Source organism: Engraulis encrasicolus, chromosome 17 (genome assembly GCF_034702125.1).
Source record: "Engraulis encrasicolus isolate BLACKSEA-1 chromosome 17, IST_EnEncr_1.0, whole genome shotgun sequence".
NCBI classification, from domain to species: Eukaryota; Metazoa; Chordata; class Actinopteri; order Clupeiformes; family Engraulidae; genus Engraulis; species Engraulis encrasicolus.
The window spans coordinates 1,544,113-1,569,748 of record NC_085873.1 but is presented as its reverse complement, the minus strand read 5'-3'; the positions used below and the strand labels follow the sequence as shown (position 1 = coordinate 1,569,748).

The window sequence follows — 25,636 nt, the reverse complement described above, 5'->3', positions numbered from 1 at the left end:
AAAAGTTAGCCAGGCTACCTAGTGACGCAACAGCTTCAGCGTTGTTACCAGTCAGGTCAAGAGCAATGCAAGTACTTTCTGAGCTCCCGCAAAATCGGGAACTCCTCCCACTTTGTTGGGAAGCAAACAAGCATTAGCAAACCAAGGGAGGCCGTTTTAGAAATCCCGCTTGGGAAGTGTTAATTGTTATGCTCTTGGTCATACCAAGTCTCGAAGAGATTTGAAAGTCGATGATAATCAGGCTAGGTAAAAGTGTAAAATCAAATATGTACTGCTCTTTCATTTGTATTCCCTTGGTTGTTTTGTGTTGTTGCTCTTGTGTGCGGTGGGGTGGAGGTGGAGGGGTGTGAGGCTAGCTGCGGACCCAGGGGACGGGGACCCAGTGGGGCTCCTTGTCGAGGCGGTCGAGGACGTTGCGTAGCTCGGTGACGGCGGTGGCCGTGTCCTCCTTGACCAGCACGCGGTCCACCAGGTGGCCGTACTGCAGGTCCATCTGATCCGCAGAGTGACGCATCTCCTGCAGGTCCTCATCCTGGAGGAGGACGGAGGGAGAGGGGGAGAGAGAGAGAGAGAGAGAGAGAGAGAGAGAGAGAGAGTTAGGCCTAGGGTATGCTTGCTGTGTTACTTTAATTGCAGAATGGCACATTTCCTCGAAGAGGAGAGGGGAGGAGGGAGGCAGAGAGATATATAAGGAGGAAGATGGAAAGAGACTGTGAGAGAGAGAGAGAGAGAGAGAGAGAGAGAGAGAGAGAGAGAGAGAGAGAGAGAGAGAGGGAGAGAGAGAGAGAGAGTGCAAGAGGGGAGAAGGAAGGGCAGAAGAGAAGGGGATAGAGAGACAGTTAGGTCCATTTGACCTGCAGAGTGGCGATGGATAGAGAGAGAGAGGGAGAGTAGGGGAGAGGGACAGAGCAATAGAGTGAGAAAGAGAGAGAGGGATAGTTGGAGAGAGTTCACGCACGGACACACACACACACACACACACACACACACACACACACACACACACACACACACACACACACACACACACACACACACACACACACACACACACACACACACACACACACACACACACACACACACACACACACACAAATACAAATCTTGGCCACCCACTGTGATGTGTCCGTTGTCACTCCTGGTGGGTGAGAGGGAGGCGCTGCGTGTCACTAGGCTGTCACTCACGTGTGGCCTGACAAAGATGACGTAGGGCTTGAACTCCGCTGTCCGGAGGATCTTCAGGGCCTGCAGAAAGATCAACCAGACAGGACACAGCTCAACATTAGACAACAACTGACCATTTAGGGGACTACAACGCTCCTGTCACAATGGAGTTTTTATTTTTGTCCACATGTCGTGTTACTACGTAAGCTGATAAAAAAAATCCTCGTTTGAAAATATCTGCATACAGTACGAGTAACCATCACCTTAGTGATGTGATGCTCACCTCGGGCTGGATGTCCACCAGGCAGAGCTTGCTCCTGGCCAGTACAGTGCGGATGGACTCCAGACTGGTGCCGTACTGGTTGTCCTTGTACTCACCAAACTCAATAAACCTTGAAGATAAATACAGTAGATAGATAGCCTTTATTGTCCCCAATCGGAAATTCGTTTTCACCTCCATCTGAACTTGTCACTTGTCACAGCCAACATGTACTGTAGACATATACATTATATAGAATACAAGACAGACATGTACAGTAGACATCAGCACCATTGAATATTCAAATAAACAAAAGCTGCACATGTACACTACGTCATTGTCAAACGACACAAGCAAAACATATTCCAGACAGAAATGAGGACAGACATCAATACAATTGAATAACAGATACAGTAGTATGCACACCCGGACGATGTAAGACAACACAAACACATTATTAATGGCAGTCTGGCACTATATACACTTCCGGGAGGGTCCAATACAGAATCAGAGTGCAGAGTGCAGAGTGCCACATGCCACTGAGAATTCATTACTGCTAACAGTTACGTATCAAGTGTTAAATTAACCTGTTAAAACACAACATTGGTTGTTACCAGAATGGCAATGACCAAGTTGTAGTGCATGTAGGGCTACCTGTTATAAGTCATTGCATGCTAAACACAACACCCAGAATTATAGGGCGTTTATTTTTCTCTTTGTTTTATGGTCAAGCCTTGATGATGTGAAATAACGAAACAAGTTGGGCATGGGTGTCGTGAAAAAAAGAGCAAAAAAGTGAAAAAATCTCACCATGAAACGCACTACTACCTCACTGGGGCATACAAGTCATTTTTTGTGCGAGTGAGTGTGCGTGCCTAGGTGCGTTTGTGTGTTATCTTACTTGTTGGCCTGTATGTCGGCCTCAAAAGCTTGCTTTGAGATGAAGTGGTACTCCACTCCCTCCTTCTCATGGCTCTTGCGGGCTCGAGTGGTGTCTGTAACACACACGCATACGCACACGTACACGTACACACACACACACACACACACACACACACACACACACACACACACACACACACACACACACACACACACACACACACACACACACACACACACACACACACACACACACACACACACACACACACACACACACACACCTGTGCGTGAAAATCTGCTTTGGTGAAAACAGACCGTCTAAAATGTACAGTCAGTGCGCAGTACTGGTGAGAGAATAGTGTTAATGCTCACCAAAGACCCAGATTTGAAAAAACACACCATAACATAGCAATTCATATGAAAGCTCAGCTATAAAGTTCTTCATTTACTTCATATATGGCATATGAACTAAATGAAGAAGTTTATAGGTCGACTCTGATATGAATTGTTATGCTGTGGTGTGGTTTTTCAAATGTGGGTTTTGCATTTTAAAAAAGCCCAAAACACTGAATCCTGTACTGACGTGGCACTGCTACACCATAGCGATGGGGGTTCTCAGCTATCACCCTCTGCTTCAGCTCATTGATACGAGCACCCAGGGACCCTAGAGAGAGAGGGAGAGAGACAGAGAGAGAGAGAGAGGGGCGGAGGCATTTTATTACTTGTTTAACTGTCACACAGACACAGACAGACAGACAGACAGACAGACAGACACAGACACAGACACAGACACAGACACAGACACAGACACACACACACACACACACACACACACACACACACACACACACACACACACACACACACACACACACACACACACACACACACACACAAGCAAGTGCAAGCGCATACACACACAATCTCTCTCTCTCTCATAATATTAGCACCTCATCGATGAGGACAATGGTGGGCCTCTGCTGGTAGAAGGCGACTTAAAACCACACACACACCCCCACACACACACCCACACACACACCCACACACACACACACACACACACACACACACACACACACACACACACACACACACACACACACACACACACACACACACACACACACACACACACACACACACACACACACACACACACACACACACACATTGCCATACGTATTGCCATACCAATGAGTACGACTAGTCGGGGTCGGTCGGTGGGCTTCTGCTGGTAGTAGGTGACTTCTTCGTAGATCAGGAACTCCGGTTCGTCTGGTGGCCGCGTCTCCCCTGAGGCCTGGCGGTCCTTACGGCTCAACCGGAAACTCCTACGCAGACCGGCTAGCGGGCAGAGAGAGGTTGGTAGGTACGTGTGTGTGTTTATTGAGGGGTGGGTGGGGGGATTGTATTCTACTCACAGATACACAAACATATGGACACTTACACAAAAAAATCTCCCCAAATGACCACACGTACCATACAGACAGACACACAACAGGTGTACATACCGCACACACACTCCTACTCACTCATACACACATACAAACATACATCTACACATGCACATGACATATGTATATCAATTACTGTAAAAACACATTGCAGCAACAATTACATTTGTCAAAAATGTTCTGTGTTGCATCCGTTGCAAAGTGTACACAAACACAACCTTCTCAGGCTATTTAACATACAACATCAGGCAGATTTAATAAATAGAGTAGAGTTGCATTGCGATGTTACAGGCCAGAATATTACCTGAAATAGAAAAAGTTACAATACCACAATGCCAACTGTTACCATTGTAACCATATTCTTTTCCCCATAGCTGAACCACTATCGCTGTTGCAAGCAAGATGTTAAACCAGTCTTATCATGTACACACACATTGGCATACTGTATGCATGTAGATACGACTTCATTTCATTACTAATCTTTTCACATCTCCATCCAGTGTAATGCTAAGAACGAATTTAAGTCAGGATTGCTTGATGGACTGCTCTCTTTGAAGAAGCACACCAGCCAATGGTGTCTGTGGAGCTACACTTGTGTTGACGCCAGGCTGACCAATCTCCCTATTCCCAGTTCTTCCTTGTACTGTACAAACAAAGTCTAATGAGATAATGCTTGTGTGGTGTGATGTCATTGCCATGTACCTGTGTAAAACTCCCAGGAAAAAGCCTGGCCACACGACGGTGTTCCCGCCTTCCACTTGGGAGAAACTACAGCTAATGTTAGACCATCATCACATAGGAAGTGGACACACACCCATGCAATCATGTCAACACGCTAGCACACAGTGTACACGAGGGATGGAAACTGGTGCCAGCCAATAGCCGAATGCTGGCATAATGCGGCTGTAATCTGAAACAATGATAATCTAAAGCCTGGCTCAAACTACGCGACTCCCGATTTTGTGTTCGATTTTGACGTCGGGCTGCAGCGCCCACATAAAGAGAATCGCACCTGGCAATCTTATCCCTGATCGTGACCACCCAAGACAATGCCCGACATTCTATTTCAAGTCGCAAATATCAAACACTGTTTGATATCTACGATTTGTGATCGGTGACTCTCTGAGCTGCCAAAGTTCTATCTTAGAACGTGGTCCTGGGGGGTAACGTTCCACCGATTGATGTAAGGGGGTTTTCAGTTGAGAATCAGGCCGGATATCATGTAGTTTGAGCCTAGCTTAAGTGTATACAAGGTCAGTCTGCCACTCTGGGCTCGAACTCACGATCTCCAGCAATTGCCCTGGCAAGAGAGCAGAGGCGCGAAACCACTGAGCTAAAGGTCTATGCCGATGGCTCAGGCGCTAGCTAGCGCATTTGTGTGAAGCTTCGGGAGTCAAGTTTACAGAGGTAGCCAAAGAAAAAGTAGAAGAAAAAAAACTAAGCCCAGTAGTCATTTCAGTAATTTCAGTGAGCAATTTCACTGTGTAACTGGTCTATAGTTACCATAGAGTGATCAGTGATGTACTTGATTATGCGCTGACTGGATCAAGTTTAGTGGGTTTCTTTTTAGCCTAGCCACTCGATTATGTAGTCTGTAACAGTGGAGTAACTGTTGTAACTGCTATGTAATATCATGTGCTAGTGTTGTAGGCCTACTTACACCACAAATGTACACCCGTCTCCAAAAGAGTTGTCGCCTATCCATCTGTTTGGAATAACAGCTAATAACCTGACTTTCAATTAATCACTTGGCTTCAGAAGTCACTCATATGAAAGCTACAACCCTCCCGAATGAAAATGTATGTACAAAAATAACAACTCTTTTGGAGACGGGTGTACTTGTGCTTTTACTTTGGCCACCTCTGGCTAGTTGGCATCCTTTACAGAAGCCCCATTTTTGGTAAGTTCATTTCCATCCCTGGCACATACACCTGGAGACGTAAAAGACAGGACAGGTGCACTCGACTGACACTGGAAGCACAGACTTAGTGTAAAACTTCACAGGACAGTGCACAAGCGAAGCCATGCCACGTGTATTTGTGTCTGCCAAGAGTGTCTATTGTGATTATTGTTATTTATCACCTGCTATAAAGGTACGTGTTATAGGCCTATCTCATGTTAAAATAATTGCAGCATTAGTAACAGTTGATGTAATGGGGTACTTGGAATAGTAGCAGCCTGGTTGTTGTTGGTGGTGTCATTTATTTGTTTGTGTAAGTGTGACCAGATGGCAGCAGATATGTCATTGGCTGCAAAGCAAACCAAAAATCCAAATCACAGATAGCTTTCACCAAAGGCCACCATTACATACTCACATACTCACATACTCACATTCTCTCTCTCTCTCTCTCTCTCTCTCTCTCTCTCTCTCTCTCTCTCTCTCTCTCTCTCACACACACACACACACACGCACGCACGCACGCACGCACGCACGCACGCACACACGTGCACACACACACACAGACACACACACACACACACACACACACACACACACACACACACACACACACACACAGACACACAGACACACACACACACACACACACACACACACACACACACACACACACACACACACACACACACACACACACACACACACACACACACACACACACACACACACACACACACACACACACTCTCTCACTCTCACTCACACTAGTAGACAAGTATGTAAACACAGCTGACACAAAGAGTTTCTCAGAGGGAAACAGAACAGAGCCTTAAGCCATTCCAACACAAGCTGTGTGTAGTAAGGATCTCCAAGAAGCAATGGCAGCACTGGACCCTTGTGTGGCCATCACAAGATAAAGACACCATATTGAACACACACTCAGAATCTGGCGAAGCTCAGCCATGTGTACACGTACAAGACGACAGCAACGAATGGATGAGTACAAAGACCCCAGAAGCTGACAGAACAAACAAACAGTTGTAGTAGCCCACAGTGTTGCAACAATTCAGCATTTGCTTTAGCGTTAGCAGTTAGCAATGTGTTTGCTGTGTGGCGTATGGGTGTATGCTCTCACCTATGTGCTGGCCACTGCCACTTGTATCACTGTCACAGTCCTCTGTACATGGGGGGGGGGGGGGTGCAAGAGAGAGGAGATGAGAGGAAGAAAGAAAGGAATAGGGAAGGATGAAAGAACAGGACAAGGAACAGGTACAAGGATTGAAAACAGTTACCATATGAAGGTTGCTTTGGTAACCGTGGGTGGCTGAAAAGGTAAGGTACAAAGAGGATGAAGGCTGGGACAGCAGCTAGATACCCTGACCAGGGATGTCAGACAATTCTCCTACCGGACAAATCTCTGCTCATCAAATTTGACAGGCTGACAGAACGCCGACTGACTATCCGTAAAGAAAGTGATTTTGTTACCACCATAGAACGTAAAGAAACATACAGTAGGCACTTTTAGTTTTATTATCAGTAACAAAAACTGACCGCCTTGGTGGAGAACTGTCCAATCCTGAAAAAACATGAGTGGAGATGCATGCCCTTTTACAATGTGATTAGAGGAGTTTTGTCCACCTTTGCAAATTTGATGAGCTGAGATTTGTCCACTGGTATACCAGTGTCCAGACAATCTGACAACTGAGGGAAGTTATAGGAAGAGAAAGCAAGATTGGGAAAGGGCGTGGTGGAGGGTGGGGGTGCTAGCTGCCTGCTAGGCTTTCTTTTTGTCTGCCTGTCTGAGCTCAATCCTGTGTTTGGGTAAACCTGACCTCCAGGGGCCTACATTGATTGGTTTTATTGATGACCTGTAATTTGGAGAACCTAGTTGTTGTTGTTGTTGTTATTCATTGTCCCACTCACTTTGGCACATGACTCTGCTGTGGCCACTGATTTGATGCTCTTTCGGAAATCACACATTTAACATTGGATGGCATTCTGATGTTTCTGCTATCATGTATTTTGTCTTGTTGTGGGTGGCACATTTACGGTACCTTGTGTGAACTTCAAGCAAAAACATGAACCTACCTCGTTCACTAGTCTGGTCAGCTGAGTGCAGCAAGGGGAAAGGAAATAGGAGAGGGTCACAAAGTTATCACAAATGAAATAGTGAACCCCAGTGGCACAGTACCCAGGCAAAGGATATGTGTGCCAACACACACACGCGCGCGCACACGCGCACACGCCCACACACACGCACACGCACACACACTCATAGCCTGATAAACCAGCAGTGTTTCCCATACATTGAGGAAACTATGGCGGCCCGCCATAGTTTAAATTTGGCCGCCATAGTTTCCGAAAATGTAAAAAAAAAATATATATATATATTTTTTTTTTTTTACGATTTCCGTTTTTGTTAAAAACGATTTGAATTACGATTTCCTTCGCATTTTCCTCCTGGAGTAAATACATCCTATAGAGAAAACTACAAGTGCTTGAAAGACAGAGGGATCAAAAGCCTAGTCAAGTTGTTGTAGTTAACTTGGGTTTGGGAGCAATAAAAAAACATTCAGAGAAGGGACAGTTGGGATGAGTTTACTAACACTCCCCAGGCTTTGCTTTACAGTTGTAATGAGTTAGGTGACAGGCCTTCATTGACACGGCAGAGGAGACATCGGGCTGTATATAGAAATGAATGTGAATATAGACATAAATGTGTAATATGTTGTTCAGCCATTTTAATGGGAGGAATTTTGAAAAACTGGCGAGCACCCCTCATGTAGAATGTGTACGCCTGTGTGTGTGGGGAAAAGGCATAGCCTTCTAGACCCTTTTTGTCTATGCGTTAACAATTTCACAGTACTCTTAAATTCTTATCTCTGCTCCTATTTTGTTTTATTATTATTTTTTTCATTACATAGACCCCTGCATGAGGGACGAATGAAACTTTTGTAAACAGAAATGATTCACTGTACTGCATTTTTAAACCCCCAAGGTCCGTGTGAAAACAACCCCTCCCCCCGGAAAAAAAATCCCGGCTGCCCCCATAGCTTCCAAAATTTCTGTGGGAAACACTGACCAGCCTAAATGTGAGATGTGGATTTTAGTCTGGCCCCAATGAATAGTACATCCGAAGACTGTTGATGAGAACAACCCGTTGTCTTTCAAACCATGCCAGTGCCTATAGGCCGACGCTCTGACCAATCAGCGCCATCTTTCTCATTGATGTGCTTTCCCAGCGTTGCAAGCTTCGTCGTCACTCCCTCTAAACCCCACCCGCTTTGATTCAAAACAAATCTCTGCGCTCTGATTGGTTTGCCAGATTCAGGGCAACGTTCAACCGTCCGAGGCCAGACCACTTGCAGGCAAAAAAAATTGGCGTCCAGTGGGTGGCGCTGGATTACTAGGCTAACACACTCATGCACACATGTGTGCGCACGCGCGCACACATACACACACACACAGCACAGCACAGCACAGCACATTTTAAAATTCAAAATGTGTCACAGTAGACATTTGGTCAGTTTTTCACACAGATTATCTGTCTTGTGTGTCAGACAGCATGTTGCCAAATACGGCTTAAAATCTGACCTGTCCTGTGGTCATATTTGACCAATCCTAAGCCAAGCCATGCTGTAAAAGCATTTACAGAGAGCTGATGCTTGTTTGATGCTTGTCTGAAGCAGAGGGCACGGAATCTGGGTCAGATCGAGATTGCCCAAATGTTGGCCATCAGTGTGCAACAGAAATATTCAAAGAGCTGCTTTTCTGTGGTTTAAAAATGAGATGACAGGCAGCTTGCAGTTTAACATCAGGGGATTAACCCTGGTAGAATATTCTGGAATATGGTGATTTTTGTCAGGATTTTCAAAAACACCACTCACAGACACAAATATGGACAAAGACGTGGATTCGATGCCCAAACTCAGACACACATACAGAATGTGGATGAGCCTGCAGACAGACAGATTAACAGACACACACACACATGCATAGGTGTATACGCACACACACTCACTCACTCATACATACACGCACGCACGTATGCCGCGGGCACGCACGCACGCACACACACACGCATGCACGCACGCACCTACGCATTAAGCAAGCAAGCACACCACAGTGTTACTGAAATATCTGCGAATTTGCATTGTGTGTGCATTGTGTGTGTTTGCATTGCGTGTGTGTGTGTAGGGTTGGGCGATATGACGATATTATATCGTGAATCGCGATATTGAGTAAAATATCGTCTCGAATCTGCCAAATTGGAGAAATCGTATAGATCGTCTTGCAGTGAGGATGTTTATTATCAGTATCAGAGTGACGTTTTCTCACTTGTGTTGTTGTCTTCACTTTATTCTTTACATTATTGTATTCCAATTGTACACTTTATGAGAGTATCATCAGTGTGTTAACATTTTATTGACTGCAAATTACAAATTGCAAGTATATGAAAGTTGTTTTTTGTTGTTTTTATTTTTTGGATGGAAGATCGTGATAAAAAATCGAAATCGTGATTTCATGTTAAAAAATCGTGATACAACATTTTTGCCATATCGCCCACCCCTATGTGTGTGTGTGTGTGTGTGTGTGTGTGTGTGTGTGTGTGTGTGTGTGTGTGTGTGTGTGTGTGTGTGTGTGTGTGTGTGTGTGTGTGTGCGCGTGCATGCCTGCGCACACACGTCCGCGTGTGTGTGTGTGTGTGTGTGTGTGTGTTTGTCTGTGTGCCTACATGTAATGTATGTGTCTGTGTGGGTGTTTTCATTCTCACACATGCACCCACATGTGATGACAGAGAGAGAGAGAGAGAGAGAGAGAGGGAGAGAGAGCTTGTTTATGACCGAATCCATTATTCCTCTCTGTCAGTTTTAAAACGATGCTCCCCTGACCGTTTAACGAGCCCAGTTAATGACATGTGGCCAAAGGGACGTGCCGCACTGCACTCTGGGTAATGGAACACTCACATGGTGGAGCGGTGGGGGATATGGGACCCTGGTAGGTACCCGTTTTCATCCTGTGCTTCAGTCGCCTGCGAAACATAAAGAAAATACATTTTATGTGCATGTTTTTTTCCCCAATATTTTGAAATAACTGTTTCGGTTCTCATTCACAGTATAATTCATGGACTGATATACACTCTCATAAAGTAGGTATTCAGTTGATGTACAACTGTATAGACACAGTCAGAAGAGTAATGATGCATTCACATACGGTAGCATGTACTTGTACCGAATAATATTCAGAATACATTCATGCCCACATTACATACGCTATAGTAGATACATTCACTTCACATACTGTATGTATGTTGCTGCAGCATTCACAGAGTATGCTCAGTCTTCGCAACAAAGCTTACATTTACCGTTTATAACTATGTGATTCCTCATTCAACTGATACTATCTCACATACAATCATTAGCACTAACTGTGTAGGTTTGTGGTGGGCAAACTAGAGCCAGTAGTTAGAAATCCAGGGCCAAATATTCAATTTTTCCTGTCCAGTTGTGCTACTGCGCTCTTACTAATGAATCCAAGTTGCCAGATTGGGCAATTTCCCACCCAATTGGGCTGCTTAGGACAGCCGTCTGCGGGTAAAAATGGGTAAAAAGGGCATATGGGCGGGTTTTCCTGCAAGTGTTTGGCCATAGAAATCAATAGAATTTAGTTGAAAATGAAATTGGGCAGGACATAATGCTTCCAGGCGGGTTTTGAGCATTTTTTGGGCTCATCTGGCAACCCTGCTAATGAATCCATGTTACCCATCACTGACAAGGTACAGGCTACAGGTCATAACCGTTGCTCCGCTGCACTGCGGAGACAGAGCAGAAGTGAGCACAGCTTGTTCAAAATGTATGCTTAGCGGTAGCTTTTTATAGACACTATAATGGCTGTAGAAAAGACTGTGCGGATGACTGTGGGGTACATGGTGTCCAGTGCTTATTCCCCATCGAAGATAATGAGCTTTCATCATGTTGGGGTCATTGTAGAACTCGTCATACCCTGCCACTACACTAGGGGATTTGGTGCCCTCCATGCAGGGGGACAAAGGGGTCACCTGTACCGGGCCCAGGGGGAATGGGGGCCCAAAATTGGGTCCTGATTACATTGCATTTGTTAGGTGAGGGGCCTCTTCACATGATGTTGTCCCGGGCCCAGCCAAATCTGTGAGCGGCCCTGCCTCCATGTAAAGTATTCTCTTTTTCATGTCTCCTTTGATCTATCTATCCCCATTGGAGGTAATGAGGTTCTTATGTGTTTTGGGATCATTCTAGAACCTGCCACTGCATTTTCTCTTTCATGGCTACTTGCTTAAAGGTAGAGGTGGAAAGAGTACTAAAATATTGTAATCAAGTACAAGTACTGTTACTCTGTTGAAAATGTACTCAAGTACGAGTAAATTTACCAGTCAAAAAATCTACTCAAGTAAAATTTACTTTGAGTAAAAGTAAAAAGTTACTTTTTAACAATCAGCGTCTTCTGCCTCTAGATGTGCAAGGGGTGCACTGGGTTAGAGGAAGAACAGCTAATGTTGATCTCCTCTGAGTTAAGTGAATCTCCATCGTCAGCCTCCATGTCAGCCATCAGTGTTTGAGTGAGAGGTTGCACGCGCCAACTCTTTATAAACTAGGCTAGAATTCTAGAGGTTTGTTTTTTTTTAAACTCAGTAACGATTGTGCTGTAAAATGTACCGAAGTACATTACTCGAAAGAAAATGTGCTCAAGTAAAAGTAAAATTACAAATTTTAAAAAGTAGTTTAAAAAGTACAAGTACACAAAAAAGCTACTCAATTACAGTAACGCGAGTAAAGTAATTAGTTACTTTCCAACTCTGCTTAAAGGTAGAAAACTATCTATCTGATATGCTAATAATCGGTATATAGCATTAGCCTACACATGAAGTAAATACACTGGAACAGGAACAGGGGAAATAAACTGTGTGTGTGTGTGTGTGTGTGTGTGTGTGTGTGTGTGTGTGTGTGTGTGTGTGTGTGTGTGTGTGTGTGTGTGTGTGTGTGTGTGTGTGTGTGTGTGTGTGTGTGTGTGTGTGTCTGTGTGCGCGTGAGTGCGTGCGTGCGTGCGTGCGTGCGTGCGTGCGTGCATGTGTGTGTGTGTGCGTGTGTGTGTATTTTGTGGTACATTGTATTGTCCTTACTTCTCCTGGAACTGCCTGGAGGGGATGAGTCCGGCTCGCAGGTTGCTGTCACCAACACGCTTGGCCTGCCACCAGGTGGCATCGTCCTGGCTCACCACCTGCAACGTAAGGCAAGGAACAGCAGTATGTACCTGTAACATTTGTTATGTCTAATAAATCAGTTAATCAGTTAAATTAGTACTCGTTATTTTCTTTTTTTTAGACATGTAAAAGTTGTGTTTTTTCCTGACATGTTTCGACAGTGTAGCTTCTGTCTTCATCAGAGGGTCAGTGTTGACAATATATACACATTTCATACATGGGACAAACTGAGTGTGTTTAATGATGAAATGTTTGAGATTTAAGGAATATATCTGCATAAAAATGAATAAGTGAATAGTAGATACATTTTCACGTGGTCTTGTTCTTGTCTTGGTCTCGACTTGTTTTAGTGCATATTGGTCTTGAAGGGATTTGTGCAACTCTTCATTACATTACTACTTACTGGTAATGTATATATGTAGGCTACTATACAGTATACTGTATGCCACTTTATATTGTTGGTTGCTGTTGCTTTTATGGTGCTGCAACCTCCTTGTCTCCGAGACAAATACAATCTCCCAGGTGGAAACTAATAAAAAAACGAAACTAACCTAACCTTGTGGACTTAAAAAATAATAAAAAGTTATCAAATATGTTGGATTGTCTACCTGTAGGATGTCGCCGCGGTGGAATGGGTAGCCCGCTTCCTGGCATGGGGTTGCCTTATCCTCGAACGGCACATAGTCAAACAGCGCCCTCAGGTACACCTGCAGGAGAGAACGATATGAGGGGGCATTTTAGATTGGAAGAGAAGATAAGATACACCTTTATTGACTCTTCAGGAGAGAAATTTAGTTTGGACACGAGAGGGTGATGCACAGTAACAGCAGAAACAGCACAGCAGACAGAAAAAATAGCACACATATACAGGCGTACTACACAAGGAAACGTGGAACAAAACAGACAGTCGCTGTCAGTATAGTTTTTTCAACTTGGCCCTAACAAACATCAAACATTCGTCCAAAGTAATGCCAAAAAAAATACATATTGCACATCCCCCTCTCAGAACAGGGCCCTCATATACACTTGCTGTAGAGAACGTTGGGAGAACATTTTAGACTGGAACAGCATTCTGGTACAGTGCCCTTATGTACATTTGCATGAGAGAAGACTAGAAGGACATATGTGTTGCAGAGCTGTCGAAAGACAGGTGAACGTAGTTTAGAAATGTAAAAACCCGTCTACATTTTCTTTCCAATATAACACAGGTTACAGCTGATTCAACCATGGTTGGATGGTAAATGTGGTAGGGATTTTACTTAACAATAGGTAGGCCAAATTGTCATCTACAGTATACATCCTATGCCCCTAAAGTTACACTTGCATAAGTTCATTGATCATCCTGTATACATTACTGATTAAATATGAATATGTATCTTGGATGCATAACTTGATGCTAATTGGTATGACTTGTAAGTCTAGTTTGTGTTAAGTCTAGGAAGTGTACCTTGCTTTCACAGATTCTGTCCTCCTCTTTGATGGCGGGGATTATCTTCAGTGTGATCGAGCCTTGGGACTGGGACTGCAAAGAATGTAGAATTGATTTTAAAATTGCTTTTACTTTATCATGTTAGCATTTCCGATATGTAATTACATTTTCTGTCCATTTCATTTTGCATTTAAACATGAAAATGTTCTGGTAAATGTCTCAAAGTCATTTTGTGTCAATTATGTGTAGGCTACTCATAATGAACACCGTTCCATCAGTGGGATGCTGTAATAGTTGCTGGAAGGACTTTACTAGGACTTTATCACTTCACTACGACTTTACACAGTGGCTAGTAATACATTATGACTACGTCGTTGCCATTCTGGAAAATAGAAAAATGTATAACAAGGGGGTGTGTCTTAAGCGTTTTAAAACATCAATTTAAGTGCATATTTTCACAATGGCTGTAATGCTCTGTGTTGTTTATGTGGTGCCCACGTGGTTGCTTGGCAACGTACCAGTAGCTGGCTGATCTCGTCTGGTCTCTTGTGGATGATGAGGTTGCCGTTCACCTCCCTCAACTCATCTCCCACATGCACCAGACCTGGCTCACATCACACGCACACACACACGCACGCACGCAGGCACGCACGCACGCACACACACACACACACACACACACACACACACACACACACACACACACACACACACACACACACACACACACACACACACACACACACACACACACACACAGAGTATTTAGATGATTGCAGTGTGGTAATGCCTTGTAAACCCTCCGACATGCTTATCAAAAAAGACACGCACACGCATATTTAGATTGCATACAGGGCAATCAGGGAATGGCCACGAACCATGTAGGCTACAGTAGGCTATAAGCAGGTATTTACTGAGCACACACACACACACACACACACACACACACACACACACACACACACACACACACACACACACACGCACACCACATGCACCACACACGCACACACGCACACACACACACACACGCTCACACACATACACACGCTCACACACATACACACACTCACACACAGACACCTACACGAACATGCACGCACGCACGCACGCACACTCACACACACAAACACACACACACACACACACACACACACACACACACACACACACACACACACACACACACACACACACACACACACACACACACACACACACACACACACACACACACACACACACAGAGCAAATCCTTTGTCTCTTTCTATGGATAGGATGAGGAGGAGCATAATCATCATCATGTCCATAGCAGCAATGTTACTCAATATAATAATAATGCTGTAATCTGCTAAATGTAATCAGGCAAGCTGGCCATAATCTCTGGGATTGTGTGAAATATTTTTTGTCACGCTGTCATTTGAATAATGCTAATGCTCAACAACAACAACACACAGATGAATGTGGTGTGACATGCTTAGTAACTACTCCAACACATTGTCGGAAGGAAATTACAATTTTTTTCCTATGGTAATGATTGTGGCGGTAGTTGAGGCAGGGGCGGCGCTATAGGGAGCGCGAGCAGGGCATTTGCCCCAGGGCCTAGGGCCCTCCTGTATTGGTCTTGAGGTCCCTAATCTGACCTGAGCAAGCCGTATGGAGGGCCCTACAAGTGTCTTGCCCTGGGGCCCTATGGACAATTGTTCCGCCACTGAGTTGAGGTCAGCTGACAGTACGAGGATGCATGAAGGCCTGTAGACACACTCTGTAAGATAAGTTCAGGGTTCCCACACCTTTTTCATGAACAAATTCAAGCACTTTTCAAGCACCTTCAAGCACCAAATTTCCAGTTTTCCAGCACCTTTAATAGGTCACAGGAAGGGGAAATGGGGGTCCTCCCCCAGAAAATGTTGTGTTTTTAAGAAGCAATTTCCTGCATTCTAATAAAAAATCTGAGGTAGTGAGATGTCAGATGGGATTTGCCATTCGACACCCTAAAATTGATGTACATGAACAATTTATTTCTATTATTTGGCTTACTGAGTTCGACTTGACACAAATTCCAAGCATTTTCAAGCACTTCCCCAGAAAATCAAGCATTTTCACAACCTTGAAATCACTTAATTGAAATTCAAGCATTTTCTAGGAATTCAAGCACCAGTGGGAAACCTGTAAGTTGTACAATGTGCTCTCTGTGTGTGTGTGTGTGTGTGTGTGTGTGTGTGTGTGTGTGTGTGTGTGTGTGTGTGTGTGTGTGTGTGTGTGTGTGTGTGTGTGTGTGTGTGTGTGTGTGTGTGTGTGTGTGTGTGTGTGTGTGTGTGTGTGTGTGTGTGTGTGTGTGTGTACTCACCACTGCGGTCGGCTGCCCCTCCCCTCATGATTCTGGCCACCACTATTGCACCAGTCACATCATCCCGCCGGATGGTCGCACCCTACACACACACACGCACACACACACACACACACGCACACACACACACACGCACACACACACGCATGCACGCACGCACACACACGCACGCACACACACAAACACACAAACACTTTTATACACCTCATGTCAACATACTACAGACCAAGGGAATGTTGCAGTTGTAATGCTATCCACACAACATTTCACCCAAATTTTCAACTTCCAGTCAAATTTCACAGCTCCCTATTAAATCAATAAAACTATGCACTGCAGTAATTCTCTTGGCATAGTTTGCTTTACTGTGTCTGTCTGTCTGTGTACGTATCTGTCTGTCTGTCTGTCTGTCTGTCTGTCTGTCTGTCTGTCTGTCTGTCTGTCTGTCTATCTATCTATCTATCTATCTATCTATCTATCTATCTATCTATCTATCTATCTATCTATCTATCTATCTATCTATCTATCTATCTATCTATCTACCTATCTATCTATCTATCTATCTATCTATCTATCTATCTATCTATCTATCTATCTTTTGCCCTACTCACGAGTGGCTCCTTGTTCTTGACCAGGCGTACGATCTTGACTGACTCCTCCTCCAGCTCGTCGTCTAGGTCCTCTGGTACCGGCGGGAGGATCGGGTCAAAGTTCTTCTGGGCCACCGTGTCATGTACACTCAATACAGCCTAGAGAGAGAGAGAGAGAGAGAGATAGAGAGAGAGAGAGAGAGAGAGAGAGAGAGAGAGAGAGAGAGAGAGAGAGAGAGAGAGAGAGAGAGAGAGAGAGAGAGAAATGTGAGAATTCAATGTTGAATGTTGAATGTTAAATGTTAAGTGTTAAATGTTCATTTGTACTGTATTTATTATTGACCACTTATTGTTACCAGTCCATCACTGTTACCTGCCCTGTCTTGCACTTTACTTACTAGTCTGTAAAATGTCAGTCTTGTATATGTCTGTCCTGTCATGGTATAGAGAGAAAACGTAATTTAATTTTCCTTGTATGACTTGTCACTTGTGCATATGAAGAAAGTGACAATAAAAGCTGACTTGACTTGACTTGACTTGACTTGAGAGAGAGAGAGAGAGAGACAGAGAGACAGAGAGACAGAGAGACAGACAGACAGACAGACAGACAGACAGACAGACAGACAGACAGACAGACAGACAGACAGACAGACAGACAGACAGACAGACAGACAGACAGACAGAAAAAAAGAGAGCAAAGAGAACAAAGGCACAATAAAGTTTGAGAGAGAGACAGAGAGAGAGAATCTGAATCATGCACACTTAGCACTCACTGGGGCAAGGGCAGGACAAAACACTACAGTACAGACTGATAGTATATGAGGCAGTTGTAGCCTAGCGGTTAAGGAGATGGGCTTTAGATCAGAGGGTTGCAGGTTCGAATCCCACCCTTCCGCTGCCTATCTCACTCCATGGCTGAGGTGCCTTTGAGCAAGGCACCTAACCCCACACTGCTCCAGGGACTCTACCCAATACCCCGTAAAATAACTGTAAGTCGGATAACTGCAAGTTGGATAAAAGTGTCAGGTAATGTAATGTAATGATATATATATAACATGTACACATACACACCATACACAGAGAGAGAGATATGCCAATATGGATTGAGACATTGCAAGGGTATAGATAAATAATGTATAATCTAGGGTAGAGTCAAAAAGTCAGAAGACTGGGGGCTGACATAGGGGCGAGAAGGAAAACAAAAGCAAAAACAAACAATCTTAAAAAAGCAACAATGCCAAAGACTAGGGGCAAGGAGAAGTATGCCCTATTGCTGTTGTTCTCCACTGAGGACACAGAGGAGAGTGGGATGGGGGTGAGATGTAACATTAGGACAGTTTTACTTCAGGGGTCTGGCAAACTCAGACACACACAGAAAGCGATAAACAAGGGACAGATCAAAAGAAAGAATAGAAGTGATCTATAGCCTGCAACCCTGTGATCTACAGCAGTGTTTCCCAACCAGGGGTACGTGTACCACTAGGGGTAAACGAGCACACTGCAGGGGGTACTTGGGAAAATGTTATTATTATAACAAATGTATGGAGCAGTCACATCAGGAGAGAGAAAGCGATATAGAACATGAATTAGGGGGTACTCATGGCACAACTAAGAGGCTTAGGGGGTACGCGAGACAAAAAAGGTTGGGAAACACTGATCTACAGTCCAACTCCCTAACCATTATAACGGCTTTACGTACTCGTTTTAAGCAGAAATACAGCACTGTATGACATCTGTCTCTTACACATTGTGGTTTGCTCCCATTTTTAGCCTGTTAACACTCTGCCCGTTTGAAATTGGCTGCTACCAGACTGGCAAGCGCATCGTATACCTAAATGTACTGTGTAATGTCATTGTAGTGTAGTATTATGGTGGTAAAATCATTTCAACGACTGTTTTAGCGTTCCACTGGCAGAAACACTGTGCATAATGGGGATACGCACATTCCACTTTGTGGCATCGTGGAAATTAGCAATGCCAAGGGACATCGTGTGACATTAGGGGTGTAAATAATATTCGAAATGTATCAATGCATCCATCCAATGGCAACCGATCTAATCGTATCGTATCGTACTGCGGGGAATTCTTAAGTATCGAAAATAATCGAATGGCTGGCCCCTGTACAATGCCCTAGCTCCATAACATAAAAAATTGGAAAAGTAATTGGAAAAAATCGAATCGATTCGTATCGTGGGGCATTCTTAAGTATCGAAAATAATCGAAATGCTCCCTTAAGAAATCGATACAGAATCGTATCGTCATGGAGGCTGTGATTTACACCCCTATGTGACATGCTGACATTGAGAGAGATGAAGGCAGGAAGACAGACAGACAGACAGACAGACAGACAGACTGGCAGACAGACAAATGAGAGGACTAATGGACAGAGAGACCTAGAGTGAGAGAGAAGGAGACAGGCAGACAGAAAAAAGGCAGAGGGAATGATAGGTGGAGAAGATAATGAGGTTGAGATGGGGTGGGGGCAGGAGGGAGGGAAGTGACACGCTGATATTCCTCTGTAGTGGGCAGACAGGAAAGGTGAAAATGAAGGAGACATGTCACATGATGCCACTGGCTTGGGAACACATGCAGGGAGACAAGAAGGAGGGCGGCAGAGCTAGGGGAAATTTGTGGTGCGATTCAATCGTCATTACACACAGATGAAGGGCACTCAGAGTCAGTGTTCTGTAATATATGGTTCGAACTAATTTAGTGACAATCCATCTTTTTGGCTGTTGAATGAACAGTCAGAGGGTTGCATTTAACACTGTTTTAGAGCATATGTGGCTTCAGAGTGTTAACAGTCAAAAAGTTGAATTTAACACTGAATTCGAGTCGGACCACATTATTGTCATAAGAGTGTTGAATTAACTCTGCGTTTCTAATCTGTAGAGGCACTAAAGTGCATTACAGTGACCACAAGTACCAAAAGAGTGATGAAAAAGGAGGAGGGAAAGAAAAGATTAGTAGGGAGGAAGGGAGTGGGTGAGAAGAGAAGCTTGCCAAGGGAATGAGAGAGCGAATGCAATTAGTGAAGGCTATAGAAATGTCATCTGATGGCATTTCTCTCTCTCTCTCTCTCTCTCTGCTCATCCCTCAGCCCCCTTCTCTCCTATCCCTTTCCATCTCTCCACATCTCTCTCTCTCTCTCTGCGTCTCTGTTTCTGTCTCTGTCTCTCTCTCTCTCTCTCTCTCTCTCTCTCTCTCCCCCTTTCTCTCTCTCTCTCTCTGTTCAACTCTCTCTGTCTCTCTCTCGCTCTCTCTCTCCACATCTCTCTCTCTCTCTCTCTCTCTCTCTCTCCTCCCTCTCCTTTTTCATGTAATTGCTTGTGTTGACATAATTACCAGCTTCTTCTGAGTCTTGTCTGAGCATGTTTAATGCGTGTTTATGATTTTTTTCTGTCTCCTATGGTACGCGTTTGAGTTGAAATTAATTAGCGGTGGTGGCTTAATGAGAGTGGATCAGTGTGTCGTGGTAATGTGTCTGCTAGAAACAGATAAAGCATGTACAGTATGTCACATAAGTGAGTACACCCCTCACATTTTTGCAAATTTGTCTTTTCATAGGACAACATTAAATACATTTCACTTTGAAACAATGATTAGTGACCTGTTAACGACACATATAACTGGTTAAATGTGTTGCTCACTCACAAAAAAAATCAACATACGTACAGCCATTAGTGTTTGAATGTACCCACAAAAGTGAGCACACCCCAGATTAAAAACCGGTAGACAAGGGGCTGTGTTGGCTAATCATTGATCACTAATCATTGTGTCAAAGTGAAATTTCTTTAATGTTGTCCTATGAAAAGATAAACTTACAAATCTGCAAAAATGTGAGGAGTGTACTCACTTATGTGACATACTGTACGTAACAGCGTAGACCCCCAGTGATCTAATCTTCCTGTTTTTTGTTTTCCTTCATTATTGTTCTCCTTTGGACACACAGAGGTGATTTTGCTGCTGAATGAATGTGTGTGTGTGTGTGTGTGTGTGTGTGTGTGTGTGTGTGTGTGTGTGTGTGTGTGTGTGTGTGTGTGTGTGTGTGTGTGTGTGTGTGTGTGTGTGTGTGTGTGTGTGTGTGTGTGTGTGTGTGTGTGTCTGTGTGTGTGTGTGTGTGTGTGTGCACGCGTGCGTGTGTGTGTGTCTACTCTATTTTCTGTAACCCTGTGTTAGTGTGCTTAAAATAAGATAAAAAGAATCACTAGCCCTCCTAAGCACTTATTGTTCTATATTTCCTGTGCACTTTGTATCGCAAGTGTTGTATGCTAGGATTATGTCCTTGATTGCAAGTCAATTTGGATAACAGCTACTGCCAAATATAATGAACTTGAATTACTGTGTGTGTTTCTTTGTTCCTACAGTACCTTGACATGAGCTGTGGAGGTGTCTCTCTCTTTCTCTCTCTCTCAGCAAATTACCAAATAGACATCAGATGGAAGGCAGATAGGTTTGCTGAATTTATTGCTTAATAAGCCCTATCAGAGAGGCAAAATCAAACTCTCCCCCCATCTCTCTCTCTCTCTCTCTCTCTCTCTCTCTCTCTCTCTCTCTCTCTCTCTCTCTCTTTCTCTCTCTCTCTCTCTCTCTCTCTCTCTCTCTCTCTCTCTCTCTCTCTCTCTCTCTCTCTCTCTCTCTGCTTGTTTTGATACTGTACCTTGACATGAGGTGTGGTGAGCAGCATGAACAGCTCCCTCTCGTCTCCATCCAGTGCTCCACTCTGCAGCTCCTCCACCACCTGCCAATCACAACAGGGCACTATCAGGACCAATTAGAGGCTAGCATCAGCATCAACTCCCATCTTCATCTTCATCTTCTTCATCAACATCATCATCATCATCATCTTCTTCTTCTTTGTCATTTCATCATCATCATCATCATCATCATCATCATCATCACCATCATCATCATCATCATCATTTAGCTCATCACTGTCCACTGTAACTATTACAATACCACCATTGCACCACAGTTACAGTGTTAAAAATAGCACCATGGCATTGGCCAGATAAGAGGACCATATGGCGGGCCGCCTGACCAGGTCCAGGACCTTAAGGTGGGTCGCGGAGGTACTGCGAACAGACTGATAGCATAAAACCTTATGCTTTAATATACGGTAATATGATATAACCATTCCATAAATTGTTAATACGAATATTCACTTGTGGTAAACAGGTTTATTCAGGCATTCCCTGTGATTTATATATTATATTCTGTAATGTTAATAAAGAGGGAGGAGGGCGGCGGGTGTCGCAAAAATATTCGTAGGTCCAAAAGGGTGGCCAGGCAGGAAAAGGATCTAGAGCCACTACTCCACACAGTACGGCCAGTACTGGGGTGCATTTCTCTAAACAATAGTTGCTTACTATGTTAGCTGCTTTGTTGGTTGCAATGCAATTTCCCATTGGCAACTACTGAAGTTGCTAACTGGCTAACAACTATGCTTTCGAGAAACGTACCCCTGTATTGACTGGCACTGCCAAGAGCGAGACCAATAAACAAGCTCTCCCCCTTAGCAGCCCTGCAAATGTCTGCAGCTCTTTCCCCCTTAGCAGCCCTGCATACGTCCACTGGTCTCCAGATGGCCTAAGCACTGATGAATTCAAACGGCATGGAGAAGGGATAAATCAGCGTGGAGACAGAGAGAGAGAGAGAGAGAGAGAGAGAGAGAGAGAGAGAGAGAGAGAGAGAGAGAGAGAGAGAGAGATGAGGAGAGAGAGAAGTGGGAAAGAGTTTGATTTTGCCTCTCTGACAGAAAGGGCTATTAAGCAATAAATTCGGCAAACATGTCTGCCTTCCATCTGACGTCTATTTGGTAATTTGCTGGACCCTGGGGTCTTCCTTAGGTTAATTTCTGATTGCTCTCCACGAGGACGGAGAAGGATCAATAGTGAAGGTTCCATATGATGGAACTGGCTGATGGAGCCATTTGACTTCCCTAGACCCCATTTACAGCACATAGAAGACTTACATACCATAGTAGGCTATATTATATTTACATTACATCTGGGTTGGTCATTTTCTGGACCCCTGGGGCCGGAGGTTAAGGATCAATTGTAGAGGTTGGAGCAGATGAAATGACAACATATGGTATAGTATACTGCTATACAGTGTAGTATTTTTTTTTTTTACATAAAATGCTGGTTTGCACAGGGGTCTGGGTGTGAATTTGTATGTTTTGTGAAAGCACAATTTGTTATATATTTATAATAGCACAATTGGGTTGCACCTCACAGTTTTATTTTTAATCTTTCTTTCTTTCTTTCTTTCTTTCTTTCTTTCTTTCTTTCTTTCTTTCTTTCTTTCTTTCTTTCTTTCTTTCTTTCTTTCTTTCTTTAATTTATTTATTTATATATTTTTGCTTGCGAGATAACATCAAGAAGTGCAAGAGATTCAAAACACGGTAGGGTAGCCAATGACATTTCCATTGCACCCAATTTATGTGTTATTTGGCCCTTTGCTAGCCCAGGGCTCTGAGGTTAATTTCTGATTGCTCCACTGGCAGAATAATCAATAGTGGCGGTTGGTGGGGATGATGAAATAGGATTGGTGATGGTCAGGGCAGCATTAAGACCGCCTGGGACCCCTAGGCTAAAGTTTGCTGTGGGGCCCCCGGAAGGCAAATTTCGTGACAAATTGACATAGACAGTGTCATAATTACAAGCTACGAATTAAGGAAAACATATCTACCAACTCTACTCAACACAACACATGACATTTTCAATTTTGCATCCTGTCACAATTCCACAATTTTTCAGCCATAGCCTGTGCATTAATCTGGTCCTAGTGATGGTGGTCATAAAGAGCCGGTCATGATGAAGACCCCCACCACCAGGCTGATCTCACAGAATTCCATGAGATGAACACGGACCTATATGGACACAAAATATGTTTTTTTGTTGGGGTCACGGAATTGTTGTCCGGGATGGAGTCACAGACGTCCTTTCTCAATTTTCCCACAGCGCTTTGTTAAGTCTATCGTTAGAAAATGGTCCTCCCCATGCTCTGGAAATAAGGTTAAGATCAACAGGGATGAGTGCTAACTACCGGTACACAGACATAGAGTTAGCAGAAGTGTCACACTTACGTCTTCAGCCAGATAGGAGGCACTGTTCAATACTGGTGTCGGACTCTGCCGTTGGTACAACCTCAGCCTTTCATGGATCTAAAATACAACACAGACACAGACACAAACACCTTGCTGTGACCACACCCAGACATACACCACTCATCAATTAATGAATTTATTTATTCAATTCATTCTACTGTATATGCAAGTATAATAATGTGATAAATACTGTGTGTGCGTGTGTGCGTGTGTGTGTGTGCGTGTGTGTGTGTACCTTCATGAGGAACCCCAGACTCCTCTCGCTGAAGACCTCCTTGAGGAACACCAGGTCCTCCTTCTGGTTGGCATCTGGATGCAGCTGAGACGTCAGCAGGGCCAGCAGCTCATGGAGCCCTGTACAGGGGCACACATTCATGTATTTACAGAGGGCTTAAAAGTACTGTATAAGTAAAGATGAAAGTAAAAGTAAATCGATGGTGTAAGCACAACTCTAGCACATGATATTATATAGCGGTTTCACCAGTTATCACATTGTACCTAATGAAGTAGATAGACTGTGTTACTGAAAAATCTAGAACACACCACAAAGTTGATCCAACCAACGCAGGCTTAGCTGATCGTAAGACAAGTACACAGGCTGACTGGTTACTCAGGTATGTTACCTGTTTTGTAAGGAAACTGTGTTTGTTTTTCTAACTTTTACTTTTACTTTTGATACCTCTACATAGAATTTGTTTCGCAAAGTAGGCCCTTTTACATCATGATTCAATCTCTTAGCCTACACGAAATGTATATTATAGGCTCACACCATAGGTGAAGTCACCACTCTAATGTAAGGCAAGGAAAAAACACACATCAATGAGCTCCCTCTTAATCAATTTTATTCTTGAGGCGTTTCAGACCACCACAGCCCTTCCTTATAGGCTACTAAAGGCGCAAAGGTGCAGCTGGCCCTTAAATTTCACTTCCATACCACTATGATGTTATACATTTATAACAGGTTTTATCTTTCCAAATATTTACAAGAATAAACAAAAATACAAAAGTGTAATACATCTGTGCAAGGTCACCACGCTAAGCCGTCATGACTCCCTACACAGATTCAAAACTAGACCTTGTAACTGGAGGACAGGGCCTGGATTCTAAAACTCTGGGCTGAGATCCACTGGTGGGCCGTGAAGGTATTCCAAGAGGGCCCTGAAATCATTTTCTACAAATTTAAATAGTATTTGTTGCTGTGTTGCTGTTGAATATCCATTTCATTTTTTATTATTTGTTGGGCCAGAGGTGGGTCCT

At 43.8% G+C, this 25,636-nt stretch overlaps 1 protein-coding gene across 1 annotated transcript in view; it reads right to left on the bottom strand.

Moving 5' to 3' along the window:
- Nucleotides 1-352: 352 nt before the first annotated feature.
- mpp3b (MAGUK p55 scaffold protein 3b) overlaps nt 353-25,636 on the bottom strand; it is a 27,169-nt gene continuing 1,885 nt past the window's right edge. The window contains exons 2-20 of the mRNA XM_063221058.1: nt 24,615-24,733; nt 24,359-24,436; nt 21,929-22,009; nt 17,290-17,427; nt 16,682-16,763; nt 14,850-14,935; nt 14,350-14,424; nt 13,511-13,609; nt 12,822-12,919; nt 10,633-10,697; nt 7,754-7,774; nt 6,801-6,842; nt 4,468-4,539; nt 3,503-3,655; nt 2,895-2,975; nt 2,328-2,421; nt 1,451-1,559; nt 1,120-1,248; nt 353-532 (exon numbers count right to left, since the gene is read on the bottom strand). Of these exons, the coding sequence (XP_063077128.1) occupies nt 353-532; nt 1,120-1,248; nt 1,451-1,559; nt 2,328-2,421; nt 2,895-2,975; nt 3,503-3,655; nt 4,468-4,539; nt 6,801-6,842; nt 7,754-7,774; nt 10,633-10,697; nt 12,822-12,919; nt 13,511-13,609; nt 14,350-14,424; nt 14,850-14,935; nt 16,682-16,763; nt 17,290-17,427; nt 21,929-22,009; nt 24,359-24,436; nt 24,615-24,733 (1,802 nt within the window). The remainder of the gene's footprint in view (nt 533-1,119; nt 1,249-1,450; nt 1,560-2,327; nt 2,422-2,894; nt 2,976-3,502; nt 3,656-4,467; nt 4,540-6,800; nt 6,843-7,753; nt 7,775-10,632; nt 10,698-12,821; nt 12,920-13,510; nt 13,610-14,349; nt 14,425-14,849; nt 14,936-16,681; nt 16,764-17,289; nt 17,428-21,928; nt 22,010-24,358; nt 24,437-24,614; nt 24,734-25,636) is intronic.